General features: G+C 33.9%; 1 protein-coding gene across 3 annotated transcripts in view; it reads right to left on the bottom strand.

Annotated features, from left to right (window-relative positions):
* Window positions 1–279: 279 nt before the first annotated feature.
* LOC110457039 (sodium/calcium exchanger 2-like) overlaps window positions 280–21,389 on the bottom strand; it is a 73,695-nt gene continuing 52,585 nt past the window's right edge. Inside the window, exons 4-9 of one of the 3 annotated variants that reach the window (XM_021508131.1) lie at window positions 20,428–20,439; window positions 18,211–18,323; window positions 11,352–11,451; window positions 10,816–10,926; window positions 8,689–8,847; window positions 280–5,479 (exon numbers count right to left, since the gene is read on the bottom strand). In XM_021508131.1, coding sequence (XP_021363806.1) covers window positions 5,109–5,479; window positions 8,689–8,847; window positions 10,816–10,926; window positions 11,352–11,451; window positions 18,211–18,323; window positions 20,428–20,439 — 866 coding nt within the window. In that variant the 3' untranslated portion in view covers window positions 280–5,108. Of the gene's footprint in view, window positions 5,480–8,688; window positions 8,848–10,815; window positions 10,927–11,351; window positions 11,452–18,210; window positions 18,327–20,427; window positions 20,440–20,618; window positions 20,640–21,389 lie in introns of all 3 variants that reach the window. The other 2 variants (XM_021508130.1, XM_021508132.1) reach the window with 2 other exon arrangements.

Here is a 21,389-nt window from a genome sequence, read left to right as displayed (position 1 = left end):
TGGCGTATGCCAGGACTGAATATTTTGTTTCAGACTGTAGTAATACATTCAATTTCCCCAAAATCATCATAAAATGTTAAAATAGTCATTTGAAGGTAGATCTACCGAAACAAGAGGTAGATTAGTGAACCTGAACCTAGATTGGTGTACATGTACGTAAATCAGAACTCTGTTAGAATCAAGGCAGTTTTCACATAGTGTAAACCAGTATACAGTAAATCAATGAAATATACAATGTGTCTTATATCCACTCAGTCAACAAACAATAACCAGACATAATTTTCTTCAACCCTTTATTGAAATGACAACCAAATTCAAATCAATTTCCACAATCAAGTCATAAGAAACACCACAATATCTAACGTGGAAAATAAACAGTTGTGGAATGGGAATACCAAAAGGTTTAATGTTACTCTCTATAGTGTTGTGTTCAAAATAGTCCAAACCATGCTTAACATAAAAGTGAGAAAGCTTCAATGAGGTAACAGAATATCTGGAAATTATAACATGTATAAACATCTTAGCAATTGCACCAGCGAAAGCCGAAAATTAGCAGTATAGAAAATATTCATTAGCAGATGTATTTGATTAATAAACGTTGTTGGCCAAGTCTGCATATCCCTAACTATGTTTCTTGCTCATAACACGAGTATCATTTTCTGTTTTGTTCATAAATGAGCTGACTTGCTCATGAAAAGATGGACTTACCAAAACAAGGGCATGGTCCCATTTTGACATAATACAAGTCAATAACTATCTTGTGTCTTACCATTTTGACACATTATGAGTCAATATCTAACCTCTGTTATATCATTTTCATGTCTAATTGAATAAGCAGTATCATTTACATTTCATTCTTAAAATTAAAACTATTTTAAAATATCTCAATATGGTTAAAAACACACACTTTCCATGAGCAAATACCTAAAACTTTTCTTGGTAATAACTTTGACCAACTTTTTCTAATTATCGTACTTCCATTTTAAAATAAAACTGTAAACAAATAGTTGAACAGAAAAACAAATAAAAGACATTTAAAATGAAATCTAAATGATACTGCTCAAACCAATTAAACAATGGAATTACTCAATAAGGTATTCAAAACCATATAATGTGAGGGATTGTCTTTTCATGGTCTGCTAGCTCAGGTCTAACAATTGGATTTCATAAGACGGTGCCATGGAATATAGATCACTAGCACTAGAGTATATATTGTCAGGCCACTTCTCACCCAGTATACACGTTCAGCAGTCAAGGTGGATCGGCCCAACCTCTACTGGTCAAACATACAAAGTAGAATCAACATCCACTGTTAATTAAACCACTACTAGTAAGCATGCAGTGTCGTTAATGAACCTGCCAAACCTGCAGAGAATATTGAACATTTACTAGTAAAACTGGGTACATTTCTGTACTGGTAAAACGAAGTATGCTGAAAATGTGTACAAGTAAAACCAAGTACATGTATACTGCAAGTAAGAACTGGTAAAATCTGCAAACAAGATGGAGACTCTACCAAATCTTAAATAGTTAAGTGAATCTCAACTTGCAAATACCTGCAGAGAAGAGGGTTGTACAAGCTAGAACACATATAAATCCTGGTAGATCCCGTACAGAAAGTAAACGGAACAGCTGGGAATGCAACTACAGGGCTCTACATGTCTACAGTAGCTAGAAACATGTACAATAATGTGATAACCAACACAAACACAACTCTAGATAAGAGTATTTACAGTAATCTCTTTAAACAATTATAATCTGCATAGCTAGAGGACCGCTAAGAGGCCTACCTTAACCCTTAATGGTTCTCAACATGTACTGTGTAAAATGACCAGAATTATGGACAATTTCTTCTTCAAATCACTAACAGGGGGAAAAGGACCACAATAATAATAATAATAAGTCATCACATTTGATACAAAGGAGCAAATCATATGGACTTTATATACAAAGATGTTTGATGGAGTAAGGAAGACATTATATACAGAGATGTTTGATGGAGTAAGGAATGTAACAACCACTGGTTAATAAGGTTGGGTATACACAGTTGCATGATTCAAGATAAAAAGTCAAGATAGGTCCCCTACTGACCAAACATTTCATGCCCAAAGATCTAACTTTAAAAAAAAAATCTTAACCATATTAAGGTTACATATACCTAAAATGTCATATTTAATAGATTGCATGTTGTAATTGAACTATTATGTACAGTATCTACAAAAAAACAGTTTCAATAATATTCCAAACAAAAGGAATTGGACAGAACTGATTTAATTCCATTTTAACATTAAACACAACAATATGTGTATTTAAATAAAGTGTAACTTTTCTACAGTAATAAACAATTAGCTGTGTTTTGTGTATATAGGAAATAACTCCATATCTTGGCTAAATACAGAAATAATTAACATGGTGATGATCAGCTAGTCAAAGTTCATTCTAATAAGACAGATTAGGATCAACACTTCTACTGCGGTAAACACAGTAGGGTAGTTCAGTAAAGAGCAATCCAATTTCTATATATATATTTTTGATAGCCTAACAGCTAATTAGTAAAAAGCTTCATTCTGATTACTTGATATAATTTTAATTAAGTTATTAATAAGATGAAGTTGAAATGAAAAGTAAAGCATAATCAATAACATTTTGCCTTTTCACCATTAAACTGTTAAATATCTGAAAGAATAACTGGGACATGTTATTTACTGTCTTTAACAAGATAATATATACAGTTTAAAGCTCTGGATAACAATTTCATATTACAATTCTGCAAAGTAAAATTTATTAAGTATACAATAATAGTTAAGGACTTATCATTTTATGACCATCACATTCTATTGTATGCCTTATTAACATCCTGTCACAATAAATAAACTATATTATATTGTGTGTAATAAATCTAAGATAACTATTAATCCCACACAGAATAAATAAGACACTAACACATTCACAATTATCAACAAACATTGTATAAATAAATTTTCAGTCTTATTTGCAATTTTCATGTCGTGAACAATAACACTTTTCTTCACCAGAATATAAAAAAAAGGAAACATGTTAAAATACACTCTAGATTGTTGTGAAACACTGAACAGTAGATTCTAGTGCAACTAACAATTTGTTTTGCAAAAATCATGGACATTGTTTGTATACATGGACAATATCTGATATTTTTCTTGAGTTTTCCCCTTTTTACTACAAATAAATCATTTTATCATCAACTCTAAAAACATTCCTTGTACACTATAAGCTATGACAGGGTTTTGGAGCAATGAGTTATCACAAATCACCGAGAGTGGTGTCAGTTTAACAAAACTGGCCACACCAGTGCAAAATGGAACAGGGAGATCAAACTATATACAAAACAGTTTATATACATCAACACTAGATTCGTACTGGCTCCTGAGACAAAAAAAACTTGCTGACTTTGTTTGTTTCCTCGTTAGAATCAACAATTTAAAATATTGTTGACCTTTATTATCACCCCAATAAAAAAAACACACTGAAAATCTAGTAATGCAATATAATGGTAAAACATAAAATGCTATAAAATAAAGTTCCCGGGATCAATGATGACCTAAATGCTTTGTCAAAACAATATGAACATAACTGCTGAAGACTGATTCATTGAAATGAGGGCTAAATACACCTTTGATTATATTAACATTGAAATAATAATGAACATTTGATTTGTTACTCCTTTGAAATGTATTTGAAATAAATACATTGTATATTCTAGGTATATAATCATTTTTTGTTTTTAAGTTCCCGATGATAATATAATAAATAAAATTAGCCTCCCAATTGTATACATTTCTGTTGTCTTCTCTAACAGCTGTCGTTGTCGTTACACCACTGACAACTGCTCTGTTTGTTGATTAGAATGTATAGTGTGCCTCACAGACATTATTTCCGTGGACTCATGTTGACAGGTAAGTGTGTCACACTGATGATAGTTTAATATTTAAAATACCAAGAATTGTAAATATAATCATCTTTTCCGTTAAATGATGTTGACATCTAAACAAAAAAATGCTTTTCATTTCACAAATTTCTTTCATTTGTTCTGATAAATCCTTTGAATGACTGTAATAAATAATTTACATTAATTACCACTGTAAATTGTTTTTAATGATATTCTGGCCATTTGAAGCTTTGCTTCAGTTTATATATAAAATACTTGAAAAAAAAAAAGAAAAAAAAAACTTTCATTCACCTCTCGACAAACACTGGATGGAAATATTATTTAATCAGGATTCTGAGCAAATTCAATAATAATTTACAACACCAGAGACAAAGCAATGTTTCTGTACCTGTTGAGACAAACCACTCTTTGTTCATTATAAATTAAACATACACATAATTAGGAAATTTCAAAAGAAACTCTTGAAAAATTCAATCTAAAAACCCCTGATTTTTTCTCTCTAGTTCATTACTTCTAAACAGCAAACTAAATAATATAAATAATCTAAACAAACTTTCTTTATTGCTGGATGTAGTAAAGATCTCTTGGGTAGCAATTCATCATCTGTGACCATAGTTCTGACATGCCACAGCTGTTATTTTCTATCTGAGTTAATCTACTAGCAAATGCTCTTTTCAATTATCAAAGTAGACAAAACTTGCATTTATTCTTAAAAATCTAACACCAGTTGAATGTATGATAATTGAAATGAGTTAATACTGCTACATACAATTCTTGTAATCCCTTCAACATGTAGACACACTTGTTCTAAACCATTCATTCAATACAGATGATGTATCCGAGACTCCAATACATCACAACACTCACCACGTAAGGACAGAACATATGACTGCCTTGTGATTTCATTACATGATGTTAGAATGTCTGCTACAGCACATCTCTATGTTCTCATCTAGCTGTGAGATTCCTTAAAGCACACTTCATCAATGACCCTCCCCTCCATCCTTGGCTTGAGGCTATTCTGATTCAGCAAACTGGGCTGAAAATCTGCACATCTCTGATGCATCAAGGGCACCAGTCATAGACCATTCCCACACATGGTCCTGTGAACTGCTCCGGTACCTACACAAGCTTACAGACATTTAGCTGGTTGGTGTGTATTGTCATGTTTAGAAATGTGTATTTAAAATCCAGGAATATAACAATAACTGACCAAGGAAGAAATAACAATGTAGATTAGCCACAATCCAACCAGGAATAGGGAGGTTAAGTATTTATTACGGACAGGTCCTCCAAGTTCTCCTCCGAACTTACGACGGATCAATATGATGACAACAGTCATTACAGCCTCAACACAGAAGACTGTTACTGACATAGCCAGAGTTCCTGGCACCACGTTAAAGGTGTTGCCATTTGATGTGTGGTAGATGGCAGCCATGGACCAGGCTAAACCAATGCCGAGAAACACATTGACGGCGTTACTTCCTGTCACGTTACCAATGGACGAGTCGGCATACTCATCGTTAATAGCTGCTACCTTACTTGCAAAGGTATCTGAAGTAAAACAAATCAAGCTTACAAATCAACGTGTTATATGAAGACAGAGAAGGACAATTACAGTAAGTTGTAATCCCATGGTGGCAATAGAACATATGCATGAACCATGCTTGATAAGAAAATACAAACACAGTTGTGCAACTTTAGAGTTTAGACATCAAATAAGGAGTTATGATATCTGGACAAAAACTGTATGTTAAGTTATCTGGACAAAATTTGACTTATGATTTTTAAAAAGGGGCATAGCTCCCATAAACATAGTCAAATCAAGCCATTGCAGGTTTTACAATGTCAAAGTGTGGCAAGTACATAAGTCAAGATTCAAGAAATTTGAATTAAATTGTAAGGGAAGACATCTGGATCTTCCGATAGACAGGGCAGACTGACAGATGGATGAACAGACAACCTTATTCCAGTATGTCTTCACTAACCACTTAGTTAAAGGAATGATAAACATAGATGTTCCATGTCAAATTAGGTTCAGTCCCTTTACAGGTTTCTAATGTTTTTTCTATTTTTGGGTCTGCCCATCTGCCCCTAAGAAGGCACCAACCTTTATTTATACACCTCTGAATTCCCTAGGCCCAAGGATTATGCACACATCAAGATATACACACTAATGGCAGTTAGTACAAATTTGGACATAGGGAAAAGTCTCTTGTTGAGCTTGTGAATAGGTCAACATTGATATGTTTCATATTGTACAAACTCAACCATGTCCGTGTCTTTAGAGATGTATATGTACATCTGGTTTAGACAGAGTTCTCATTTGTAGCCTCTCATGGCTATTACGTCACTTTCTTCATTTGCATAGTATGACATGGATAATTTGCAAGAAATTCAACAGGATTTTTCAGTTATGAGTGGTATTCTATTGATATCGTTTATTTCAGCAAAATTGGAAGTAGTTTATGTGAAAAGGTTGCTTTAAATGAAATAAGAGTTAACTCCCTTTGTTCCATTTGCAAATTGTTCACAAACATTTACTGACACTTTAGACAGATAACATTAGTAACAAAGCAAAACTTTGACCATGACTTAACTTAATTAAGAAAATACCATACCACAATACCTACTGTCAAAGAGGGGCTTACTGAAGTGAATGAAGTAACATTATCATGTGATGTTAGAGGAAGGTGATAGGTGTTATATTCCCGAAATATTTTAATGTGATATTAAAATAAGTTGAAAGGCCAGTATATCTCTGTGATATTGTAATGTGATGTTAACCCTTTCGCCACTATAGACCATAATAGATTCATCTTGATTAATGCCTGATAGAGTCTACTGAAGTTATATAGGGGTGAAAGGGTAAAAGTAAGGTGAGAGGTCGGTATATTCCTGAAATATTTTAATGTGATGTTAAAAGTAAGGTGAGAGGCTGATATATCCCTGAAATATTTTGATGTGATATTAAAGTACGACGAGAGGCCAGTATATTCCTGAAATATTTTGATGTGAAATTAAAGTAAGGTGATAGGCTGTTATATTCCTGATATATTTTAATTTGATATTAAAATAAGTTGAAAGGCCAGTATATCTCTGTAATATTGTAATGTGATGTAAACCCTTTCGCCACTATAGACCATAATAAATTTATCGTGATCAATGCCTGATAGAGTCTACTGAAGTTATATAGGGTTGAAAGGGTTAAAGTAAGGTGAGAGGCCGGTATATCTCTGAAATATTTTAAGGTGATACTAAAGTAAGGTGAAAGGCCAGTATATCTCTGTAATATTGTAATGTGATGATAAAGCAAGGTGAAAGGCCGGCATATCTCAGTAATATTCTAATGTGATGTTAAAGTAAGGTAAAAGGCCGGTATATCTCTGTAATATTGTAATGTGATGTTAAAGTAAGGTAAAAGGCCGGTATATCTCTGTAATATTGTAATGTGATGTTAAATTAAGGTGAAAAGCCGGTATATCTCAGTAATATTGTAATGTGATGTTAAAGTAAGGTTTAAAGGCCGGTATATCTCTGTAATATTGTAATGTGATGTTTAAGTAAGATGAAAGGCCGGTATATCTCTGTAATATTGCAATGTGATGTTAAAGTAAGATGAAAGGCCGGGATATCTCTGTAATATTGTAATGTGATGTTAAAGTAAGATGAAAGGCCGGGATATCTCTGTAATATTGTAATGTGATGTTAAATTAAGGTGAAAAGCCGGTATATCTCAGTAATATTGTAATGTGATGTTAAAGTAAGGTGACAGGCCGTTATATCTCTGTAATATTGTAATGTGATGTTAAAGTAAGATGAAAGGCCGGTATATTTCTGTAATATTGTAATGTGATGTTAAAGTAAGGAGAAAGGCCGGTATATCTCAGTAATATTGTAATGTAATGTTAAAGTAAGGTGAAAGGCCGGTATATCTCAGTAATATTGTAATGTAATGTTAAAGTAAGGTGAAAGGCCGGTATATCTCTGTAATATTGTAATGGGATGTTAAAGGAAGGTGAAAGGCCGGTATATCTCTGTAATATTGTAATGTGATGTAAAAGTAAGGTGAAAGGCCGGTATATCTCAGTCATATTGTAATGTGATGTTAAAGTAAGGTGAAAGGTCAGTATATCTCTGTAATATTGTAATGTGATGTTTAAGTAAGATGAAAGGCCGGTATATCTCTGTAATATTGTAATGTGATGTAAAAGTAAGGTGAAAGGCCGGTATATCTCAGTCATATTGTAATGTGATGTTAAAGTAAGGTGAAAAGCCGGTATATCTCAGTAATATTCTAATGTGATGTTAAAGTAAGGTGAAAGGCCGTTATATCTCTGTACTATTGTAATGTGATGTTAAAGTAAGGTGAAAAGCCGGTATATCTCAGTAATATTCTAATGTGATGTTAAAGTAAGGTGAAAGGCCGGTATATCTCTGTAATATTGTAATGTGATGTAAAAGTAAGGTGAAAGGCCGGTATATCTCAGTAATATTGTATTGTGATGTTAAAGTAAGGTGAAAGGCCGGTATATATCAGTAATATTGTAATGTGATGTTAAAGTAAGGTTTAAAGGCCGGTATATCTCTGTAATATTGTAATGGGATGTTAAAGGAAGGTGAAAGGCCGGTATATCTCTGTAATATTGTAATGTGATGTTAAAGTAAGGTGAAAGGCCAGTATATCTCTGTAATATGTTAATGTGATGTTAAAAGTAAGGTGAAAGGCTGGTATCTTCCAATCTTAGTTATTGATACTATACCTGGAATACTGGTTCCAAGGGCAACGAAGGAGATGGCAGTGACGGCATCCTTTAGTCCAATTGTACAACCAAAACCTGAAGCCAGATCACCAATCAATCCAGTCAGTACACCAATCATTATAATGGAGACTGTGAAACAAGCCCATCCGCCGAAGTAGTCTGCAAGCAATTCACAAAAAATACATTATGAATTAATTATTTTAATCAACTATTAGTGGTGTAACAATAAACCAATATAATGGCACATTGCAATTCAGATCTGTGTTTGTATTATAGAGAAACAGGAAGATCTGTGTTTGTATTATAGAGAAACATGAAGATCTGTGTTTGTATTAGAGAGAAACATGAAGATCTGTGTTTGTATTATAGAGAAACATGAAGATCTGGAGCCATAGGTATTGGAACAAGTAGTTTTTAGTACCTACTTGAAATTTTTAGTCACTGACTCAAGCTTGTATTCAATGAACGAGCCATTTAAATCAAGATTATAAAGACACTGCAATGATCAACATGAACCACCTTAACATTTATATAAAGCTTGTCTGGTATAATCTTTATACAATATTTATATCAATACAGTAAAAATCAACTATATTGTTGTTTGTATATTGTTTGTCAAATCTAGCCTTAGATTGAATTTATATGAAACTAAATACTTGATGGACATGATGGAAACAAAACATGACAAAACAAGAGGCCCTGAGGGCCTTTATTGCTCACCTGGTTATCTAAGCAATCATGGCAAAATATTCTACTAATAAGATCGAAGGGAATGGGACAGACCCTAAGGCCAAACCTTGCAGCATATCTGTATTAGATTGTTCATGCCCAGCAAGTTTATGTATGGTTATATAATTATGGGGTGGGGATCTCAACTGTTTCCAAGCTGTGACTAAGAAACTAGGTCCCAAGGGTTGTGGCCAAACCCCAGGGTCAATTCTAATATCATGACTACATTTGTCTCTTTATGCCCAGCATTTGTATATATAGTTTTGGGGGTGGGGATCTCAACGTTTCAAAGTTATGACCAAAGGGTTAAGTTTGCAAGGGTGGGGCAGATCCTGGGGTCATTTTAATATCATGACAGCATTTGTCTCTTTATGCCCAACAATTGTCAATATAGTTTTGGGGTGGGGATCTCAACCTTTTCGAAGTTATGACCAAGGGGTTAAGTCTCCAAGGGTGGAGCCAGATCCCTGAGCCATCCTGGAAGAATATGTGCATTTTCTCTTTATACTCAGCAATTTCATATGGTTATAGGGTAGGAATCTCAACCATTTCCAAGTAATAAACTAATTTTGGCCCCACCCCTTAGCCTGAGGGGTCAGCCTTACTATTTGTACAATTTTGAATCCCCACCTCCCATGAATGTTTCCGACCAAATATTATTTAAATCCAGTGCATAGTTCTACAGAAGTCGTTTATAGCAATAAAGCCAATTTGCCCCACTACCTAGGGATGCTACCAGTCAAATATGGTTGATATCCATCTTTTGGTTCTGGATCCAGAGAAGAAGTCGCTTAAAGCAATGTAGCAAAATAACCCTTTTTGGCCCCACCCGTCAGCCCCCTGGGGGTCAATCCAACCATTTGTACAATTTTGAATCCCCACTACCTAGGGATGCTTCCAGTCAAATATGGTTCATATCCATCTCTTAGTTCCAGAGAAGAAGTCAGCAATATACCCAGATAACACTTTTCGGCCCTGCCCCTCAGCCCCACTATTTGTACAATTTTGAATCCCAATTACCTAGTGATGCTTCCAGTTAAATATGATAAATATCTATCACAAAGTTCTACAGAAGAAGTCGTCTATAGCAATATAGCCAAATTACCCCCTTTTGGCCCCAAATCAGCCCCACCATTTGTACAATTTTGAATGGCCACCACCTGGGGATGCTTCCACTCAAATTTAGTCAAATTCCGATCAGTGGTTAAGAAGAAGTTATCGTTTGAAGAAATTGTTGACGTACAGACGGACCGACGGACGGATGACGGACGCTACGGTATGGCATAAGCTCACCTTGGTCCTTCGGACCAGGTGAGCTAATATAAAGATAAATACAGATAAGAAATAATGCATCAATTTTGTATTGTGAAAGACTTTTTGTAGTACTGGCAGCCTCACCCGTAGGAGGTACAAAAGCGAAGAGAAGTTTCCAGAACAGGGTGAGGAAGTGCATAACATAATCCATACAGGATGGAAGTTTCTCCTCTGCCTCCTCATCATCATCCTCACCTGTAAATATATAACATTTATATAGTACTCTTATCATATTTATAATAATTACTCCAAAGGCACTTTACATTGCATACAGAATATATATATATAACAGTTATAATAGTCAGTCTTTTAGTTCAGAAGTAAATATATACCAGACATGTGATATTTAACATGCATTTATATGGTTATTGACGGGACCGAAAACCAAAAGTATTTGCTGAAAGCTAAAACACAAAATGAAACAGGTGTGGATTTACATCTTTCTTTTAAGCAGCTATCATGACCTAATTTTTTCATTTTTCTTGGTACAGTACCGTTGTAAGTTTGGATATTAAGGTCAGCTGTACACAATATGCATACCACATAACCCTTACGACCTTTTAATTTTCAGCATTAATTCTTTTCAAAATCAAGAGTGAAAATGCTAGAAGTACACTAACCAGCGCTAACTGTGATAGCCTCCACGAACTGCTCCCTCCAGGAGGAGGTTCCCACTACCAGGGAAACATTGGCCTTCTTCAACAGCTTGTCAACCACATTCTGGGGAAATTAAAATTAACGTTATAACTGTTGTCAAGTACAGATGGATTCGAGGAATAGAAATAAAAGATTCACCAAACCTATAGGACATCTGTCTCTATTGATAAACGAAGGAAAACATTTTGCTCTTTAAGCATCATATATTTTCATTTAAAACAATAAAGAAAATTCTACTTTATCTTTCTGGGTCAGGTTTGTCTTGGATCATGATATACATCGTATTTTAAACAAACAGTTTCACTTATATTCGAACAGATATTATTTTGAGAACAGTGGGGTGTTTTTTTGTTAAACATTTCTGTCAAGTGACAAACATCAATTGGAAATCATTCAGGAATTTTAGTCAATACATGTACATAAATGTTATGTCTTAACAAGGTTGGCCCCTGATCATATATGTATACTGAGTAAGGACGAGAAGTCCCGAACAGTGTCCAATTAGAAAACATTCACAGGGAATATGTCTTAACAAGGTTGGCCCCTGATCATATATATGTATAGTGAGTAAGGACGAGAAGTCCCGAACAGTGTCCAATTAGAAAACATTCACAGGGAATATGTCTTAACAAGGTTGGCCCCTGATCATATATATGTATAGTGAGTAAGGCCGAGAAGTCCTGAACAGTTTCCAATTAGAAAACATTCACATGGAATATGTCACTGTGGTACATTTCCACAACAACATTTGGATTGGGAGGTTTAATTAGAATTGATACAACAGATATGTAAATACTGAAATATAGATATGTTTTCATTTCATGGAACCTGATTCATAATGTATCACTTAGTACTTCGATATGAACTCTGTGCCACCAAGAAGATTTCTTACAGGATAATACAATGTTGTTTTATATAGATTCAACACAAATCGTCTTTCTAATTTTATGCATTGCTCTCTGCTAAAACAAAGAAACATGGACAGTTGTTCTGAGCATTTCAAACATTATTTATTGATAGAGGTGATAGTTTGTGATACTGCATGGCAACATGATTTACAACAAGTACCCATGCATGGGTCTGGCTTTGATAGCTACATTTGAAATTATGTACCCGTGACAACCCTTGCTTTAACATTCGACCCAATCATCTCCAAAGCATTGTATTGTATGAAGCACACATGAACCCGTACATTTAACCACTGTCACACTTAAACACAAATGTTCCTGGTGAATATTTGATTTTGGAAGAAGGTCCTCAGATGGCCACAATCAGTTTAACTCCCACCCCTAAGTACACATTTTCCTAAATTATTTCAGAAAAATGTGCCATAGCCATTAAAGATTACTGTTTACAGTGGAAATTCTACACAGATTCTATATTTGAAGAATTTGGACAAACAAATCAATTACTCATGAATTTCAGGAAAAAGTACACACATCATACCTGTCTAAATAAGTGTCTGCAATCATTACATGGTAAACAAAATGTATGCTAGAAGCTAGGAACTATTTACTGTAGTTCAAGCTCTTCAAACAAACTCAATCCATTTTACTCAATGGGGGATATCAACCTCCTATTGTGAATCCATATAACTTCACTCTCATCATCAGTCTTTGATGTAATGGATTCCAAAATAGTACACTATCTTTGAGGAACAAAAGTAAAGCAATCCATATCCATATCCGTTTAGAATATTGAACCAAATATAAAAGGATTGGAGAATCCCATAGAAGATTTGGTAAAATAATATTTTGAATCGATTCAGATAGAGGAATACAATTAATGTAGATGCATCATTCAGAATTTTTTTTCTTCAAGAAAGTCTTGATACATTACACCAAAACCTTATTATTAGCAAGTATCCTAGTTTCTTAATTCAATACAACACAGATGTACCAGAAATACATTAATGTCTAAGAGGCACGTAGGCTTTAGCAGCATCCCTTCTGCAAGTGTTAGTGTTGATGTTTGAAACAGAATTAACTGCAAATAGTTTCCGACATTTAGTGAGGTGCTTTGGATCTAACACAATTATTATATATTGATGTCCCACCACTGGCACCAGGTGGTGTTCTCTGTGCAGACCCATACTGTCCACTTCAGCCTGACATTTTGATTTCTTTGCCATTTCTTTTTCAAAGGTCCCACAGACATAAGTATCAATAAATTGAATATCATAGGAAGTTTCAAACTATTCCTTCCTTTTCAATAGCAAAGGTATGGCCACAGAACAGTAACAATCTGTAGTTGTTATGTTCCAAATTATAACATCCATCAGCTGATGACCAAATGTTGGCAATGGAAAGTAGATACACCATCATCTTCTTGTGTTCAAAAAATATCACAAACATCAAAGGTCAAAATCTTGACAAGATTTTATAAAAAAGAACTGTAACACCTTCAATGTTTCTAGTTCTAAATGGTCATCACATTCCAAAAATCAAAACCTTGGCCCTTAAGTTACAATGTTCCAAACCATCTCACATATTACCGTTGTCAAGATAATATCACAACCTATCACCAATGTCACAGTAACATCATCAACTATCACCACTGTCGGAATTACATCACCACAACTATCACCACTGTCGGAATCACATCACCACAACTATCACCACTGTTTGAGCAATGTTAGCAGTTTCCAACATTACAAGAGTACCTGGCAACAAGTTATGAAATTGGTAACAAAAAATATTTAAATGGACTTTTGATATTTGTTATTCTTTCAAACATGATATCCTACTGCACAATAACACAGTCCTAGTTTCTATATATCTTGCATTACTAATCTAACCCCTTAGCCGAGTAAGTGTGTGGTCTTGGGGAAATAATCTACAGCAGTTTCCAAAGTTGTGCCATGACTGTAAGTTTGTTGAAGATTCAATCAATCACTGTTGACTTATGTTAAATCTAGACTTGACCCTGATCAATACCGTACTTCTCGTTTTAACACATTTTATTGACGAAGAAATAAAATTATGTATGTCAAGAGAATAGGAGACAGAAGACATATATCTCATGTCAATCCCTGAAGTAAGATGTGTCTTTGCTTTAAAACCTGGTGAACTGAATTAACATATGAGTGTATGCATGTACAGTAAATGTCAAATTTTAATACCATCAAACGCATCCAGGAGTCATTTGAATAGCACTGGTTACTCTTAATACATACGACAGATTGTTTGGTGGGGTCTTTGATAAACGTTTTTTCTGTTACATTCAAAAGGCTCATTTGAAGACCTGTTATATAGGTATGACCTTTGCTTCCTAGAAGAAATATCAGGAATTTAGAGAACATTTTCAGTAAAAAAAGACTGTATAGTGTACAACGTCATCCCTTTGTGAACTTCTTTACTCTGTCATGCAAGTCTAGCTATCTAAAGAAACTTTACTGTACCATTTCTGCAGGTATAATTGGAATCATGTAAGGTGGAGGAATGTATAGGCTATGTAATGAAGTATTCATGATTGTAGCAGTAAATGTGTCAGGTTAAGATTTTCAGGTTTTCATTTTAAAGATTTCCTTCCTACTTACTGAACTAAAATGAAGGAGACATCACTTACACTAGTACACACTGTATCTACAATCAAGATGTGAAAATCTTCCAGGAATGAAGAATTAAAGGTAGATATTCTCTGCCACAAGGAGTGTTGTTTGTCTTCAGAAGGTTTATGAATAACAATTAGTGTGTAATGAGCCATCAATCTACTCCTACACTTTCCATACTGGTGAATATTTCATGATAAACAAGTTATTAAACCTGAGTTCACCGCCTAACACCTCTATCTGTGTAGACATGCTCCAGCTATATATAAGGACTAACCTGTTGCAGTATATATATGGTAGACTGGCTCTAGCTATATTGATTGCTGCCTAGCTTTTTAGTGCTATATGGAAATGCACAATCAGGTATTGCAATACAGTGTATATACTTTTTCACAAAATGTTAAATGATTTGCAGAAGAAATACTTATTTAATGGACACAATTCAACTTTGGACGGACTTCTAAGACTGTTTCATGATCCAAAAACCTGTTAGCTTAAAATTGCAAGATTACACAAAAAATGAAAAATATTTTTGTAAGTTTAAACTTCAATATCTTGGTTTCAAGAAAGTTCTTATACACATGTAAATGGGTTTGCTAAAGTGTTCCTTTCATATAAAAAGCAATGACATGTTTGACCACTTTGGTTCTTTTATAGACTTTTATCAACTTGGTGCAGTTTGGTGTAGAGTTTGCATGACAAATTCCTGTAGCACTGATATGCCAAATGTGTGAGAACCCTCTATAACAGTACAAGCCAGAACAGAGCTACAGAGAAACACTTAACAAGATACTATAATGGTTCACCATCATGTCAGATATATAATATCTGTTACCTATACACATTATATCAACTCAAGTTCTGATGCATTTTCCACTTCACATCCATTAGGTTGTCCCTGCATGCATGCAGCTAACCATCTCTCCCTGTCTTCTATATTACCCTCATAAAAATAGCTTTCCTGAAATCTGTGTTCATCAAAATCAAACAAATGAAACAAATTCCACATGGCTCTAGGACAACATTACTGATATAGATGATACCAGGAGGATGCTAAGCTCCACAGGAGACAGTCCAGAATGTCACCCTTATAGGGTGGCTGTCTGGCACCAATAACTATCATATGGTTTATGTTGGCAGATTGGCTGATCCACTTTGGTGCTCTATCAGCATCAAGAAAATGGTGTGTTCTTCATTATGAAGATGAAAAGATGCAAAATGTGTTGAAGCACAGGTGATAAGTTGTGATGAGCTGAAGGCTATATATATAATGCATTGGTGTTCGTGTGGCATCAAACCCCTGACAGTGTTGGCAATCATCACTGGGAACACACATTTACATGCTGTACAACCTTTATTGAGATACACAGATAATGAACCACAAAAAACATTTAGGTCATAACAGATGATATCTTAAAGTATATATATACATCAGGTTTTGTCACTTGGTTTCAAAAATAGTATACATACTAAATTTGTTCTGTCAGGACCTCATTGACTTTCAAAATCGTCCTTAAGCTTAACGACCTTTGATCTCTAGGATGACCTCTGACATCATTGTGACCAATGTGATCCCATTTACATACATCTAACCAAACATTGATAATTCTTGTAGACCTTTATGATATCAACTTTGAACTCAAGAAATAAAATGATGATCCCGCTGAAGTTAAAATTATATCAACCAAAGCCACCTTTGCTTATTACATGAGCTTTATGTGGGTCACCTCAATCCCTAACTGTCAATACATAACTTGGCATTGCCAAACTCTTTACTGACATTGTTGGTGCCAGTCCAATGACTTCATCAAATCAGATCTAAGGTCTACATTGTCAAACAATCATAAATCCTATATAAAACTGAAGATTAAATTGACTTTTTTTTATCTTATTTATATGTAAAAAAAAAAAAAGTAAAAGGGAGGAGGGCAGTGGAATGTTTCAAAGATTTGGCAATGTTATTACTTTTCCCTGACGGTAAAATGCTGTGGGAAGCAGCCTAAACCTGTATCCCGTACAGTAAGCAGACACTAGTAGACATTACTATATTGAAGAAACAATGATTATTAAAAAAAAAAATTGGAACCATATGTGGTGCCAACGTTGCATGAAGATTTCATTTACAATACTGGTATTACTGGTAATGCTACAACAATTCTGATGGGAATTGATATATACAGCAAACATAATGCTAGCCTTTAGCACTGGCTATTGAATAAGCTCCTACAGACTATTGACAAAGTTTGTAGTAAGGAATGATTATCTGGAACCCAGACAATAGATAATGAAACTGTCCAATCCTGTACCCACAATGACACCAGAGGTTTGACAATGGAGGTCAACAGGTGGCAGAATAATGAAAGTTTGTGGTAACGATGGGCTGAAGCAAGAATTCAAGATACCCAAGAGGTTCAACTGGAAATGCAATCCACAGACAGATTGTATTAAGTGGTGTTTACTTTGCTTCATACTGCTTTTGTTTCCAATCAATCTAACGGGGCTTCTGTCTAACATGAATTGCCTAGTTGATTTATCAATCACGATTTTCAAGTATTACCAGTAATTTATCTGTTCCCTACTATTACATTACTTTATTCTCAAGAGGATTGTAATGATATTTGAATGTTATTTGATATATTTTATTATACTGGGTAAGAAAGATCACCATGCCAACAAGGAATTCTAATGATACAGCTGTTGATTATTGACAGATGATGTTGATCCACTACACTCGAGGCTAACATTGGATCAGTATAATTGATTACATACCATTCAACAGAATAAGAGATTTCTTACTTTACTGTAAAGAGTATATTTGTGTATAATGATCATACAAAGATGTTAACCACAAGGATGCTTCCTATTAAATCCCTATCATGATATATTTAAACTATAGGCCATTACAACATTTCTTATAATACTTCAACAAATATCTGGATTATATAGTCACCTATTGGAAAAATGTAATGAAGTGTTATTCATACATATACACACATAAATACACATGGCTCTTTAATGACTAGGACTGGTATGTCTAAGCCCACATCAATATAACACAACTCATCAAAAATGTAACAAAACACTAGAATGTACTCCATTATAGACCAAAGTAAATATTGGCTCATAGAATTACACTAAATCTGTGACTATGTAGACCTGTTAATGGTGATAGGAAATCATTACCATCTTGTTTCACTCAGATTGATGACCTTGAACTAGCATGATCTTGAACTCTGTACAGTGCGTAACCTTGACATTTCTGAAGAACTAACCTTGAACTCAACCGTCTCACGGATGTTGACACAGATCCTGGTGGTTTCACCAAGCCTTGGTTTTCCTTCTTCGTCCACATCTGTATCCTCCACATCCATATTTTCACATTTACCTAGTAAAATAATTACAACAAAAATAAGCATTCTTGTTGACTTCAAAACCAATAAATCATCTGTTTGTAAAATATATAGCATTTTCAGAAACTTTTTTAACATCAGACTGAATCCAAACTTTTGAAGCAAACTTTGGAAAGCTTCTACTTCAAAACTACAAATTCAGTAATAAATGCGTAAAAGAGTTGTTTATTAACCCGCAAAACTGTTTCTCATGGATAATAACCAATTGGCTAGATACATTATGTGTGAAGTCTTATGTTTTTTATGAGAGCTCCAGAAGTGGTCATAGCATTTTTAAATGCCTTCTTACCCTTATTTACATTGTGTCAATATAATTTTTCATATTCCATTTCATTTTAAGAAAATATGTTTTACTAATAAAAAGCCATTGGTTACTATTACTAAATATCAAGAAAATGTACCTGAAAATGAAAATGACCCAGAAATGAAAATATATGAAACAGATAAAATAATTTCTATTCAATGAAGACAAGTTCTGTGATAGATATTTAATTTTAATACATTTTTATTTACCACAAGCTCAAGTTTCAATGGATTGAATGTATTTAATATGAAAAATACAAATTACCCCTGTTCAAATGAAGAATACAAATTACCCCTGTTCAAAATCAAAACATCTTTTTAAATGCATACATGTATAAATATTTATAAGAGATAATTTTCATAAAGCACCTTATCCAATCATGAAATGGTTTAAAGGGAAAGTTCCATGCTACACAGGTTTTCAGCTACTGCCTTATCAATCTAACAACCTGAGCTTCCAATAACCTCTAACTCGACCCCACTTCTTTTCAAATACATACATTGGTTTCACAGAATTCAACATCTCAGAAAAAAATACTTTTTCTCTTTACTTTGAATTAATGGCCCAAATAAAACTATGATTTTATAAGTTGTAAATCAAACTCAAAATCCTTTCTATATAAATATATTTCATATTGTTTGTAAAGATCTTTTGACTGATGGAATTATACAATTATTTTTATTGAAACTTATCTAAATTTTCTGACATTATCAGGAATGTATTCTCATATATATGGAAGCTCATGTTGTCCGATTCAAGGAGACATAACCATGCCATGAACATTGGTCTCAATGCTAGCCATTCAAGATACCTGGAATAATGGGATAATCTTACAAATGAACATCATGACTTTACCTTGTAAGTTTATCTCTATTTCAACAAATTGTCTTTTGGCAGGTTCTCAAATATCTCACTAATAATGATTAATAGAATGTATCAACATCCACTAATCTGCTGTCACTAATTTGTTTAATTGACTTGCATAGCTTCCTGCACAAGACATCAACATTGATACAAGATAAAAGGAAACCAATTTCATGTATATCTAAAATGTTATCAGACTTTGGTTACATGTATGAACTATTTTCTAAAGGATTTCAATAGCCTCACATGTATTATGCAGCAAAAATGTTGCTATAAGGAATACATTGTAGTGTGTGAAACCTTTGAGTTTCACACAGCCTGATTGACAGATCTAGGGTGTACAATGTATCTTGAATGTAACCAGATAATCTACTAGGTTTTAGTCTTCATGCTTTGTCTGAAATAGGGATGGGATACAGGTCACATGGCAAGTCAAATACGAAAATGCTGAATTTACATGTATGGTTAGAAACATCACGATTACCATTTAACATACAGTCAGAGATATGTTGCAGTACTTTGACGTAAATTGACCAATCACATGTCAAATAGAGGACATATAATACTACTATACCAAGACGAGATGACCAGACACAAGTGTTGTGACCGTCAGAAGTGGTTAACATGAGGTCAACAATATTTCACTGGATAACACTACTACTCGGCCAAAATCAGGAATTCTAAATCTTTGTGGTCCACAAACACTTTTGAATTAATAATAATATTAGTCTGAAATAATTAAAAACAATCTTAAAAAAGAGACAAAATTATTAACTGAAATACAATATTATGATTACAAGGTAATGATAATTATTTTGGAGGTTCAGATCATAGGAAAACATGCTGGCATGGGCATTTGCAAAAAAAAAAAAAAAAAATGAAGCTCATCTAAGCAGTGAAGAATGTTTTACCTCCATTTTGAACTGTCAAAACACAAAATATATAGGTCTAAGAACTGAGCTGCAGGATAAATCAACCAACCAGCCTGGGAGAGTAGATATATATTATGTGTGAATGCACCAATTCAATCAACTCCCATACGGGATAGTATTAAGACAATATAATATCAATCAAAATCCAAAACCGTGGATTTGATACTTATCTGCAAGACCTAGATCCTCCACTACAAAAAGGAAGATTTTAAAAACCATCATTAATACAGAGATTCTTCTTAGTACCATTCTATTTCATAATCTTGTTAACTGCAAAAAAAGTTAAGTTGCATGCTAAGAATGAAGTGTTAATTTTAACTTGAAGTCTGTGTTCAGATTGGAAAAAAAAAAAAAAAAATTACACCTCATCCCATCCTTCCCACTCTTGACAAAAAGAATGTACCAATAACGTTAGCCTCAAACATCTCATTTAATCATCCCACCTCTTAATTTTGATTTTTTTTTGGAATGAGCATACAAAGAAATCTTTAACGAGATAGACAGATTATGTTATTGGCTAGTGCATGCAGTTGCCGCTGAGCGAGTTATCAATATTTCAAATCTTTTGGCAAAAAGACAATTGCCTGTATTTATACAGTACATATAGATTAACTGTGTGTGCATGTATGTACACAAACTGAACATACAAAATTTAGGGGCCATTACTTGAGTAACAAGCATACCAGTAGTCCTAGATATTTGTAGAACTAGATATTTCCAAAATCAGTAAAATTATAATAAAGAACTGTAGAATTGAATGTACAGTTTAGACGTTCCATCAAAACCGTTACACCTCAGAAAGGTTTTTATTATGAGTATCGTGATTTTTTTACCTTTTTAGCAATATGAAATTCTGCTTGTGCACAGCTAGATGCTGATTGTACATGGTATAAGTTCATGGCTACTGATTACTGCATTGAACATCATAAGGTGTTATTTTA

The sequence above is a fragment of the Mizuhopecten yessoensis genome, unplaced genomic scaffold, assembly GCF_002113885.1.
Source record: "Mizuhopecten yessoensis strain PY_sf001 unplaced genomic scaffold, ASM211388v2 scaffold8995, whole genome shotgun sequence".
Taxonomy (NCBI): Eukaryota; Metazoa; Mollusca; class Bivalvia; order Pectinida; family Pectinidae; genus Mizuhopecten; species Mizuhopecten yessoensis.
Note: the sequence above shows the minus strand (reverse complement) of the source record. Positions and strands in the feature narration are given on the sequence as shown.